Consider the following 13,712-nt stretch of genomic DNA (forward strand, 5'->3'; position numbering starts at 1 on the left):
TTATTTTTATGAATGCTTAAATTATATTAAGAAAAGAAAAAAAATAATAATTAAGAATAGTTGAAAAAAAAATTATTTGAACTTGGATTCAATGGTCCAAAGGAAAAAAAAGGTGAGAATTGAATCTGATTTTTTAATAGGCCCAAATGGCCCAAGAGAGATTTGATTTGGGCTGGATCCAAAAATAATGACCCAATATAGATTTGTTATTAATATTACTTAATTGCCCTTAATGAAACATGCAATGTTAGTGAAGGAAACATGCCCCTAAGGTAATTATGACAATAGGATCCTGCTTTAATAGTATAGATTTTTAATATGACCTTTACACACCATGCAACATAAATAACCAAGAACATATTTAACAATAGATAAGGATTTTTCCTAAACTGACATAAAAAAATTACCAAATAGTTGTTATGGTCTAAAATACTCTCATTTACAATTGTGAAAAAAAAACTTAATTACAAAAGAGCCCATAGAAGAAGAATTCAAGAAAAATGGGATTAGGGTTTGTGATGTATAATTGAAGGTTCTGTTTGTTTTTTTTCTTTTCCGAAAAACTATTTTAACAAGTTTTAACTCTGGCTTCCGGAAAAAAAAAAGTAGAATGGCACCACTGTAAATCAACACAATAATTAGGCTAGGTTCTCTCAAGAGCATGACACCTCAGCACTGAAAATGGCTGTGGGATTGACATGTCATCAAATGAAAAATTTGAGAAACCAATCAATTCATTTGGATAAACACGTCACTGGAACTGAGCCGTGGTTCTTCTACAGACGCATCTCTTCCTCCTCCTCTCCGAGCTCGTCGTCGAGTTCTTCTACAGGCGCATCTTTCCTTCCCCTCCTCTATCGCATCTCTTCCTTCTTCTCCTCTCCGAGCTCGTCGTTGAGTTCTTCTACAGACGCATCGGGCCTCGTCGGCGTCGAGTTCTTCTTCAGTCTGTCCGGGCTCGTCGGCGTCGAGATCGTCTCCAGCCGCATCAAGAGGATCTAGCTCAAACAGCAGGGGATCCTCGGCACTCTTCAAGGTCGTCAGCGTCGAGTTCTTCTTCAGACGGTCCGGTATCGTCGGCGTCGAGTTCTTCTCCAGCCGCATCACGATTTGGACTTCTAGGGTTCTAGGAGTTCTGAGATATGAAATCGGTTCGAATCTAAATCCGTTTAACTTCAGTCTTAAACAGAGTGCATGTTATGCGGATCTCCGTCTTCTACAATCGTTTCGACTTTTTTCTCTTTGTATAGCATTGATTCATTGTCCAGAAACTGCTTTGATGTTTTTGGAGTTTTTGTTTTAGGTGGTTCACAGGTTCAGAATACAGCTGAATCCACAGTTTTTCAAGTATTGAACTGAGGTTATCCATCTTTCTTTTTCCTATTGTAGTCTCGGTCCGCATATCTGCTTCAGTTTGTATTATACACAAATCAAGTAGTGTTTTAATGCTTCCATTTACAGTTACACATGTTTGTGATCTTGAATCTTGTCTGAGTTCAAATGATTCTAATCTTCAAATGCCAAAGGCGATATGACAGGATCCTCTACTGAACTACCAAAGAACTTCTTTTGTTTCCAACCCAAAAGAGCTTCGATTTGAGCTTTAGAGCTCCAAAGTAAAAGAATGTCTAAAACGTTGCAAATTGCCTAACAAGATTCTGTAAATAGATAGACCAAATCAGAAGCTTCCTTTTACTATCGTAAGACAAGATTACAAGTCTTTGATCAGGAGATGGCAATTCTACACTAATAAATGTATTCACCTCATTCGTATACGTGTTCGGAGAATTAAGTTAGCAATATCTAGATCCTTTGAATTGAAGTATATAAAATGAATGTAGCCTAAAGGCACATCAATTTAATATAATAAGTATTCAATATTCTTCTGCTCTGATACGAAGAATCATGACTAAATTCAGGGAATGATAATTTTAAAAATAATCATCATAAACAAAACTGTAAACATAAAGAATACCAAAAACCTGATGAGTCTTTCTGTTTAGTACTTCTCTTATAAACATGAAGAAAATAAAATATTACGTCCGTTTACGTTGAGATTACCATGAACACTGTTCAGTTTTAGCTTGATCTATCTATGAACTCAATGACTCTATCTATCTATGAACTCAATTTCCATTGTAAGCATACACCTTATGTGATCAAATTTTATTCCAAACAAAACGTTAAACAAAATCCCGCGGCGTAGCGCGGGTACTAACCTAGTAATGATAATTGCAAACTTAAACCGCCCCGCCAGGGGTCATATACGTACATAGAGGTTTTTCACGACATCTATAAATTAAAAAAACACACACACCAGATGAAAAAAAATATATATGTACCATAACATTGGAAACAGTAGTTAAAAACTTGCACGCATATTTTTAAAGTTTAAACAAGACCGCATTGTATTGACCAGTATTGACTTAGGCTCCGACAAAGCTAAGCATGGTCTTGTGCCACAGTATCTTCGGTCGGAAATGGGTGCACTTTCCGGTTCTGCCGGCTTCTGAAACACTTTAGCCCAAGAATTAGAATCATTATAAAGAAAATTAGAATCAGTGGAAGGCTCAGAAGAAGGCAGAAGTTCATTTTAGATCTAATGCTGCGGATCTTCGCCATCAGTTCCTCTCTACGTTGAGGCGTTTGATACGAGTCTAACCTGCAAAACGAGCTGCTAAACATGAATACAGTAGAAAACTAATTCGGAAATGCTTAAAGAAAACTGAACTAATAAGTAAATGTTAAAAACAAAAAACTTAACTGATAAAGGTTTCTAAGTAATTACGATCAACTCTATTTATAATTGTAAGACTAGGTTTGGGCACGCACACCCGTGGGTTTTATTATAAAGTTTACATTTCTATGAATGTAGTTGAGTTTTATTGAAGTATTTATTCTATATATAATTTAATAAAAATATTAGTAGAACCTATTGTTTGTAACAATATCTTTTACCCTTTTTATTTCTATATAAATGCGTAATATGTTCAAATATTGTTAACAAATCTGGTATGCTAAATATATTTTTTTGGTGAAAGTATGCTAAATATTTGATTAAACAAATCCCTAAAAGGCATAGAAAAATAAGATTTACTGGTGAAAAATAAAAGGGAATCTGTATAATTATTTTTTTTTTAATAAGTGTGATATAGTTTTGTGATAAAAAAATTGTGAACTGGGCAGGTATTCGTAAAAAATGTAACGTGTTATCTTATCTAATAAGTTGCTAGCAATACCTGCTAGATCATTAATTATTATGAATCCATTAAATAAAAGAAAACAACAGTGCATATAATATCGAGACAGTAAAAATCATTGGTACTTAAATTGATGGATCAATTTATTCTTAATAAAAATTGTAAGGATAGTTTAAATGTGAGAATCAAAAATTTATTTTACAATATTATTAAATAAATACAAAAGTACATTTAATAAATTTTGTAAGGATGGTTCAACTTCAAAATCACACATTAAAATCTAAGAAAATATGATGATATATATTGAAATCCAATTATCCGATGATAAGTTATACCATCGCGTATATGCTATGCAGCTTTATTCAGATCCGTCTTATTCATGATTAATTTTTCGTTGATGAAAAACTCTGAGGACAAAGAAAAAAGCTAAGACTCTTAGGTATTTTTTTTTGACTTATCTAAATATTTCTTATGAGATACCAAAAGTTATTAGAGTACTTAACGAAAACCTAAAAGAACCTTGGAAACGAGTGATGATACAACTGACAGAAAGACGTGTGCAAATGAGTACACAATTTTTCTACTTGAGAACATATTGTGCCCAATGATCAACGACATAATAAATCTCATTTACAGATGACACCATTTTGTACTAATTTTACCGAATGTTTTCCTTTCAAACCGTATATAAGAACAAAATACCCATAAACAAATACCATTTCATTGATAGGAAAGGCACTGCCCAAAAGTATAGTATCAAACACAAACATGAGCTTTTTATTCGCAATGACGTACGATCGACCAAGACAAATAAATAACTCGATTCCAAAAAAGTTTTTGAGATCTGCTTGATTGAAACCTCAAACACGACTATTCCTTTTCTAGCTATATGGAGAAGAAGATCCAGATTTTATCTCAATCAATCCAAAGATGCCAACCAAAATCAAAAGAATCTGTGGAACCTAGTCTTCAATTGCCTTCGAGTCCTTCGTCGTCTCGTTTATTTTCTTAACCAAAGTAAAATCATTATGGTTATACTTAATCGTAGAGTATATAAAACCAAGCTTATAGTTTAATATATAGATGGCCACGATCATATGGTTTGTCTATTGTTAGTTTAATACAAAGATGCCCTTAGTGAAGCCTCTAGGTTTAGTGTTAAAATGAGTGGCAATTTTAGTAATATACATTACATGAATAAAGGTTTATTTCTAAATATACTTCTCTTTTACTTGACGTCTCAACACACTCGTTTCCAATGTTCAAAAAGTCAAAACCGTTAATGTTGTATTGTGTAATCCGCATTGTAGATACGAGACTGTGATAATGTTTTGACAGTCAGAATACTAGATATACAGAAAAAAAATAATGATATTTTTGATCAATTTTTAAAAATGATTTGCTAAACACGTTTTTATCACTCCGAGCACTAAAGTAGATGGAATAATTTTATAATTTGTTGTGATTTGTATATTATGTATATGTTTGTACAGTTGATTATTAGTTTTTGTGAATTTTTATCAGTTATGATCTCCAAAAAATGAAAGATGAAAAAGTATACCACTCGTGCATTTTGATAATTGTATATCTTATTTTCCTCGAAACGTCACTTTTGTAAAAAATAAATAAATAAAACAACTGTTATAAAAACACAATCCATTGCTGTTAGCGTCAATATCTCACGACATATTAATTTTTTTTTGTTATACTCCTTCCGTTTCAAAATGTTTGATAGAGTTTTTGATGTTTCAAAATAGATGATGTTTTCATATTTCAATATAATTTTAAGTTCAAAAACTGTGTAACCAATCATATTTTGTAGTATTTTTTGTGATTGGTTGAATACATTTTAATTTATATTTTAATGGTACATTTTAGATTAAAAAAAACAAATTTTTTAATATTTGTGTCCCAACCTAAAACTTCATATATTTTGAAACATAAAGAGTATTAGATAGCAGTATTCTTTAAACAATAAGATATAAATATAATGTTAAAATGTATTTAGAGTTAGTAAAATATAATAGTAATACGGTATAAAACGACATTCGGGACAGCATCCCTGATGCACACGAGCTTCGAGCTAATAAACGTGACACTGTTAGTATCCATCCACATTTTGATGTTGTGTGGTATCCACATTGTTGTAGTAAATATTAGTATTACTATTTTCCATCCAATTTAATGATTTCCATCATTACTACAATACTACACCATAAAGCCAAGTTATCGTTTCGTATCAGGTACCCATTTATGTGTGTTTTAACAACATAAAATATGATATATATTCACCTCAGCTTTATTAATAGCATACAAATATATTTGATAAAATGATTGGATAGTTGCATGTTATTTTGGACTACCTAAAGTTACTAACATGAAATCACACTTATAATTCATTGGACTCAACTATGAAAACGTAAGTCGAGATCTAAACAAATGAAAACCATAGTTCAAAAGTGCCAGTATTAGTTGCATTCTTATTAGGTTTGGTGTAATTATTAGGTTATTCAGACAAAACAGCCACTAATTTCTTATTCAATGGGTCCACTTATAAAGTAAGCCACTAACTATGCTGACGTGTTGGCTAATCAATATGTCATTTTATAGGTTGTGAGCCTTGTGAAGGACGCCTCCGACTTGTCTGTCTCTACCTCTAAATTCCAATTGGCTGATATTACAACTTCGTTTTATCATGTATATCATAAAATCAAATAATATTTTCTGGTGAATTTTATTAGAATTTTTAACATTACGAAAGTTTTTTTTCTATGTTCAAAACAAAACCAGCTGTTTATTAATAGTCCATGGATTTGATTGATTTTATGTCAAACTTTACCTACAATTTAGTTCAAATATATCTTCTATAAATGTTATAACATTCTCATTTTTATAAATACAACTGGTGGGTGGTGGCATAAGTATTCTTTAGTAAATAGTCTACATAAATTTTACCAGGGGTGGTGGATTGTACTGGAGTTTTAAATATAACTATTGATCTAAAGTTGTGGCTTATACTTATAGTTATCTGATGTAAAAGAAAGAAAAAAACAGCATACCTATACAACTAACTATATGGTTAAAAAAAGTCGATGAGTTCATAATATTAGACAGTTGTGAGGATAATGAGCTTAATATCTTTTTATCTTTTCGCTTTTCCAGCAAATAAAAAGATAATGAGCATTAGTTGGAAACCATTCCCAATTTCCAAAATATCGAAATTAATTATATTCGTAAGATTTGCTACGTTTTGACATTTTCGAACGTAAGACTCCTACTCCATCAATAATAATGTGGAAAATGTAGGCAAAAACTAGTTTTTTGTTTTTGTTTTGAACACTGGCAAAAAGTAGCTTAATCTTGTTAACTAACACTTCTGTCGACTCTACGTTCAACTACAACAACTCATGTGAAAGAGGAAAAAAAAATGAAATAAATAAATTTATCTATTCTTTTTAAAATAATAAAAAGCCAAATAAGACCGACCAAAGTCAGAAGAAAGCCGTAAAGTAAATCCACCTTAAACAAAAAAAAATCCAACTTATTAAACTCCAACTTACCAAACAGATACAGAGACTTCGGTAATAAAGATCAAATTTCTCTCTCTTCAAAGAACGGAAAAAAAAAACGAAACTTTATTTCTCAAATAGGAAAGAAGGAGCTTTCTTGTAGAATTGAATTGTGCCGTGCCTGGTTAAAGCAAATTGAATTCTTTTAGATTCTCAGACAACGTAACGAATCACTGTTTCGTGTCTGTCTGATTTGTGCTTGTGTCCCTCTCTCTCTTTGCTTTTCTCCATCTTCACTTTCTATTTTTTTCTCGAGAAAAAAAAAAAAAACCTTTTTCTGAGCTTTCCGGGAAAGTTTTGTCAGATTCGATCACAATCTTTAATCATCACCAAAGTCGCAACCTTTAGAATATGAAACCACCACAATCAGCTTCGTTAGATAGGCGGAGAGACGATTTCCGGCGAGGAGGCTCCGACATATTCGAGATCATCGATCACGCCATCATGGTCGCTGCCACAGATTGTCCGATCAAATTCAAATCGAGAAGAGACAAAATCGCAGAGCTTCTCTTCTCCTGCAGAGTCACTCTCTGCACGGGATGCCACCGCGAGCTATCTCTTCCCGGAGAAGACGAGGCGGTTGATGGCGGTGAGGATGATGTTGGTGGTGTTGGAAGTAAAGAGAGCAAAGCTAATAGTAGCAGAGGAGATAACAATCAGATTGTTGGCAGTTATAGTTATGATGATGAAGCTGAGGCCTTGAGCGATGCGATTGAAGAGTTCTCTATGGTTTCTAAGGAAGTTGTTAGGATCAAAGAGATCTTGCTCAACAAAGACGACGAGGTTTGTTTTTGATCTAATTTTGCTCTGAATAGCTCTGTTTGTGGATGTTTTGGGTTTTGATTGTTTCTTGTTCAGCCACACTCGGTGATACTTGAGGCTTTGAGAAAGCTAAAGTTGATGTCTTTGGATGTGGATGTTCTCAAGGTTGGTTTCTTGTGGATAGTTGTTGTTGTTGTTGTTGATCATGAGGTTTTGTATTGAAATGTGATTTGATTTTGAGGTTGTTCTCGCAGAGTACTGAGATTGGGAAGGCTGTTAATGGTTTGAGGAAACATGGTTCTGATAAGATTCGCCAACTTGCAAAGACTCTGATCGCGTAAGAGTTTTTTGATTCTTTCACCAAGATATACACTTTCTTACACTTTTTAGAATTATGGCATTGAGTTTTTTCTTGTTTTGATGCAGAGAGTGGAAGGAGCTTGTTGATCAGTGGGTGAACACCACCAAGGAGATCGCTGGTAACATTTACTGTCTTAATGAGAATTCACTTTTCACAGTTTTTGGTTTCTTGAGAATGGATCCATAACCAGGTGGTGCTGAAGAAGAAGTGTTTCCTTCACTTCCATATGGTGTTGATATCTTTACACCGGAAGCAAACGGTTTTGAAATGTTTAATGGAGATTTCTTTGATTCATTGGACTTTGATGGAAGTAAGTTTTTAATTTATTTTTAAAAAAGAACTATGCTTTACTTGTTTTAGTTATACATTTGGTTGATTGATATTCCCGGGGTGATGTTTGTTATAGATCCTTGTAACTCTGGGGAATACAACACAAGCCGAGCACACGAAAGAAAACCACAGAAGAGAAGACCAGAGGGAACACAAATGAGGATACAGAAGCCATCATCAGCTGATGGGACTAGGAGACCTCTTAATCAAAGGATGAAGAACGAAGTGGGATCTGTTCACAAGTCTGAAAGCCCCATGATCCAAAGGAGGAAACCTCCACAAGAAGTGAGTGTGGCAACTAAACCTTTTTGTTGAATTTTTAATCGTTAATCTTGGATAATGTAATTGACTCTTCTTGTCTATGGCAGAAACTTATAGGTCTTGACGCAGACGCAAAGTTTGAGTTTGCTAAGAGGAAACTTCAAGAGAGCTACCAACAACATGATAAAGGTTTGTTTCTACATTTTAATTACTTTCTTGAAAAAAAAAAGAAAAGAAAATTAACAAACCAAGAAAATGTGTTTGATATATTGCCAACAGCCAAGAAGCAGAGAACAATACAAGTACTTGAGACGATACCAAAGCAAGGTAGTAGTGCTGCTCAGAAACCGCAACTCAAGAGACCTGGAATGAACAACAGAAGTTGGTCTAACGGTCGTAAATAGCTTTAGATTGGTGAATAACTTTCAGAGGAGAAAGACATTATTTACATAAATACCACAAATATCTGCAAGCTCCGGTGAAATAAGGTAAAAGCAGAGTCTAGTTCCACAAGCTTTGAGACAGAGACAAGCAGAGGATGGATGACGAGCAGATTCCACAACCTAACTTTTCTTTGAACAGACTCTTTTTTACTCCTATGTTTTCGTTCCGTCTTTGATTCACCAATTTGCAGCCTGTTAGGATCCTAACTAGTGTTACGTTCTTGAGACTTTCGGTACAGTTCCGGTTTAGTTCAATCCCGTTTGTTCGGTTTTGGGAGATCCCCTGCATTACATATACATACGTATCTTATATATTAAAACAGAAATCACAACTGTTTTTTAAAAAATAGACATAATGAACCTATTACTAGAAAATCATCTTACATTTAATTTATAATCTTATTATTATTATAGGTCTAAATAACTCACTTTCTAAATTATATGAACTAAATAATATGTCTATAACACAATATTGCTACATTATAGGAATTAAATAACTATCAATCTTTTCCAAGCAAACAAATTGATCTGGAAACAACTAATTCAATAAAAAAAATATACAATAAAATGATTATGTTTTAAAAGTGATAGACACACTTCATATATTATAATATATATCAAATTAGAATTGAAAACAAAATATTTATATAAAAATAAATGAAAACAAACATCCGCGCGGAGATCGGAGATCTAGTTAGTATATTAAAATGTAAAAGAAAGGGGTAGACAAGCCTGTACGAATTGACATGCTCTTTTAACTAAACTTTGTATATGTACGTGAAATGATTTGGGACACGATAGAGACGTTGTTTTATCAAATAAACAAAAACCTAGCTAATGATATCTATTGTTTGCGAGTGCAAACGTGACAAGTTGTGAGGTAATGAAATACGTTTCAACCTCTGTTCCAACTTATATCACCTAAGTTAGCTTTGATCAATGTGACCTTGATACGTTTGTTTGTTTGTAAGTTAAAGACACAAGACAATTTGGTAACCCAGTTCCCTTTTCGGTACGTCTGGGGAGAGACTGTCCTCTCAAATATCCACTAGTGTCAAGAACAAGAGTTTACAATATGTTGAGCTTATATCGTAAACCTATTCTAACGTCTACTCTCTTCTACTTCAACAGGAACCAGAGAAGAGATATCACCAAAGACAGATGACACTAACACAGCCAAGCAACACAACCTGATCAGAACTTTGAGTATCTTCACCGCCACTCTAATTCTATTTGTTGTATCTGCTCTGCTAAACTTGCCTCCCAAAACCCTTTACCTCAACTTCACGTTTCAGGTATATTTATAGAACAAAGAAGCTGCTGGGGTGGGCTGATCATAAGGCTGACAAAGCCTAGGCCTTTATGGGGTTGTCGTATGGGCTTTAGTTTATATTTGTGGCCCATATGTCCTGGCCCTAGAAGAGCTCGACCTTGTGTCTGAATTGAGACAACAGACCCTTCACAAGTGTTGTTACTTTCTTGACTTGTTAGTACTCGTTATATTTTATTTTAAATAAATCACGTAATATCATTGAAAGGCTTAGAGAAGGTTTGGTTTGGTGGATAAGAAAAGAATGGGAGGTGGTGGTGGTGAGAGTTTACGTGGATGGATGGAAATGTTGCATTTCTTCCCTTGTGCGTGTTATATATGACTTATTTTTTATTTTTTAATTATACAAGGGTATTTTGGCTCTCGCCAAAATGGATCCAGAATACCTACGTGTTAACAGAGCTTATTGTATCGGTCCAATGTGTCGTTCTTTTATCTCCGGGAATGCCAAAATTTTAATTTTCCAAATAGAAACTCGAATCAAGATAGTTTCACCGTATTAGGCTTTGCCCTCAAATTAATCACTATTAGGCGCTAGACCACAAGCCCCGATTATGTTATATATGACTTATAAATACATATTTTCTAAGTTTTGCAAATATTTTTACAATATTGTAATTGTTCAAGAAAATAATAGACGCTAATCATACGGTTATTCAACACCTAGTTAGCGTCTATAACGACTTAGCGGATGCTTAAATTATTAGTTAAACGGTTTATACATTTAAAAATGATAACAATATACTAAATATATGTAATGTTTTAGTTTAAATATCATTTTTTACAAATATTAAAATTTATACTATTTTATTTTCATAAAATTTTGTATTATAATATATTAATATTATAATACAAAATAATAAATAGTAAATTATTATTATTACAATATTGTAATTGTCTAGACGGTTTAAAATATAATCGCCACGGTTTTATAAAGTCTAACGTTTAGACCGCCGTCTAGATGACCTACTAAAATGTTTTCTTGAACACTTTCCAACTTTTATCAAGTAGTAATATCTATTTGGTAAAATCTGACGAATTTTAAACTAAGCTATACATTTAAAACCAAAAATATATTATTTAGAAGATTTGTTTTTAAATTATATTGTAAATAACGTATTTTCTGTGATCATTAGTTTAATAAAACTAAACCAATTAAATTTAATGAAAAGTATTTTTAAATTAAAATTTATAATTTAAAATAATAAAAATTCATTTAAAACACAAAATCCTATTTTTATGAAACATTATTTTCCAACTTTAACCTGGTAGTAATATTTATTTGGTAAGGTTGACAAACTTAAAAAACCTATACAGTTAAAATTCAAAATTATATAAATTAATAGTGATTTTTATGCAAAAAAAATATTAGTTATGAAATTATAATAATTTATTTATCTCTATTTGTGTGGAATGTAAATAAAAATTACGATAATGTAGAATAAATCACAAAGTATTGATTTAACGTGATACTCGTGCTAGTTCTATTCTACTGATGAATTGATTGTTTTGGACGTTTGAGGAGGCCCGCAAGAGCAACAAACGTAGAAAGCCAACAAATAGAAAACAAAATTAAAAAAAAATTATGTTTGAAACTGACATTTTAATTGATTTGTATCGATATAACAATTTTGCAGTCATTTAGAGTTGTTAAACTTATAACATTAAAATGTGCATTAAAATATATTTTTTTCTATTTTTTTCTTTAAAAAAAAATAACTTTAATAGAGTTGTGCTATGCTTTAATGACATTTTTTTAAAAAAATGAAAAATAGAGTAATAAACAAAAACTAAATGGATTATTCTATATAGAATAAGAAATAAGTTTATTCTATAAATAAAGTCTCATTGAAACTTGTTTACTCTTAACAATATTTTAGAATAAAAATATCCTTGATTTTCTACTCTATAATTAAAAAAATAAGTGTATTCTATATATAGATTAATTTATTTATTTTCTGTTTATCATTTTATTCTATATATAGATAAAATTACTCAATTTGAAAAAAGAAATAGAGTCGGCCATTAAAGATGGTGTTAAGATCTTGTTATTTTGTAACGGCAATCCTCCCTTCGCATTAGTCTTTACTTTACTTCAATATTTCTTTTCTGTTTCTTCTTTCACGTCTCCAAATCTTCATCTGTAAATCCTCCAAGGCATTCCACGTATCCTTTGATAAAGAGGTATCAAACGTAAGGTCAAATGGGATTTGTACTGCGCTTGAAATTCGAACGCAATCACCAATCTCTGGTAAAGGAAGCCTTAGCAAATCATCAATTACCCACCAACTTCTTTGATGATTAAAACAACACATGAGTGATATGAATACGTTCAACAATAAACCATAACATATGTAATTAATTTGTTTCAAATCTTTTCTTAAATTTATTTATGCGATTTTGTAGAGTAGTTATGCTAGTATAGTGCAAGGTTAGTAAATTTATATGTGACATTTATGTTCTCGCTTTATCTAAATTTATTAGTTCATAAATCAAAGTGATATTTCTAGTCATTTTTATGTTATCAGTTGTGAATCAGAATTTTTATTAATACTTGGAATATACAATATACTTGTTATGTGTTGACCACAATATACAATTATAACGTTGAAAATGAAAAGATTCAAAATGATATTCCCTTTGTTTTAGTTTAATTATCGTTGTATAGCAAAATTTTAGTTTCTGAATACGTGTTGTTTTAGCATTTCAATGCAAAATTTATTAATATTCTTCAATTTATTTTTCTATTGGTTGAATATGGTTAAGTGTATAAGTAATGATATTTTTGTTTTAGAAATATGCAAAATTAAACATTTTTTTTAATTTGTGTGTATAAACTTAAAACGATCCCTAAAATGAAACAGAGAGAGTACCAATTAGTTTAAAATGTTATGTGTTGACCCCAAAAACCCTTTTTGTAGCTTAAACAAAACTTAAAAGAGTTATTCTTGGTGAACCTCTAGGTTCCGATAGGATTTTTTTTATTTCATATTTGATATCTTTTAAAAAAGTAAACAAAATAGTGTCAAGTTATATTATGTTTTCTAAATAAAATAAATAAAAAATAATAGTTGTTATAAAAAATAATTTTTTTTAAAAAAATTTTAACGTCCTCAGCAAAACACTAAATCCTAAACCCTAAATCATAATCTCTAAATCCATGGGTAAATCTTAAACTCTTGAATATATCCTAAACTATAAATAAAAAACACTAAACACTAAACCATAAATCTTAAACCCTTGATTGTTTAGTGTTTTTGATTTAGAGTTTATGATTTATCTTAGGGTTTAGGGTTTATTCAAGGGTTTAAGTTTTATGATTTATGGATTAGGATTTAGGTTTAGAATTTAGTGTTTTATTGACGACGTTAAAAATATTTTTTAATTTTTTTTTGTAACAACTATTATTTTTTTTTGTAAAAATATAATATAATTTGATAATATTTTGTTTTTTTT

General features: G+C 31.5%; 1 protein-coding gene across 1 annotated transcript; it reads left to right on the forward strand.

Moving 5' to 3' along the window:
- The first annotated feature begins 6,782 nt into the window (after positions 1-6,782).
- LOC106382985 (probable mediator of RNA polymerase II transcription subunit 26b) lies at positions 6,783-9,205 on the forward strand. Its single transcript, XM_013823087.3, has 8 exons — positions 6,783-7,552; positions 7,628-7,696; positions 7,786-7,868; positions 7,958-8,010; positions 8,083-8,202; positions 8,299-8,507; positions 8,591-8,672; positions 8,763-9,205. The coding sequence occupies exons 1-8, from the start codon at positions 7,121-7,123 to the stop codon at positions 8,885-8,887; spliced, it is 1,173 nt and encodes a 390-aa protein (XP_013678541.1). The 5' UTR covers positions 6,783-7,120; the 3' UTR covers positions 8,888-9,205.
- Positions 9,206-13,712: the final 4,507 nt, after the last annotated feature.

Source organism: Brassica napus, chromosome C3, assembly GCF_020379485.1.
Source record: "Brassica napus cultivar Da-Ae chromosome C3, Da-Ae, whole genome shotgun sequence".
Lineage (NCBI taxonomy): Eukaryota > Viridiplantae > Streptophyta > Magnoliopsida > Brassicales > Brassicaceae > Brassica > Brassica napus.

Bases quoted from the DNA above. Each gene is read 5' to 3' on its own strand.
- LOC106382985 (XM_013823087.3), top strand. From the start codon at position 7,121: ATGAAACCACCACAATCAGCTTCGTTAGATAGGCGGAGAGACGATTTC. The intron at 7,869-7,957 runs GTAAGAGTTTTT...GTTTTGATGCAG, and splicing joins CTTGCAAAGACTCTGATCGC to AGAGTGGAAGGAGCTTGTTG. The intron at 8,203-8,298 runs GTAAGTTTTTAA...TGTTTGTTATAG, and splicing joins TTCATTGGACTTTGATGGAA to ATCCTTGTAACTCTGGGGAA.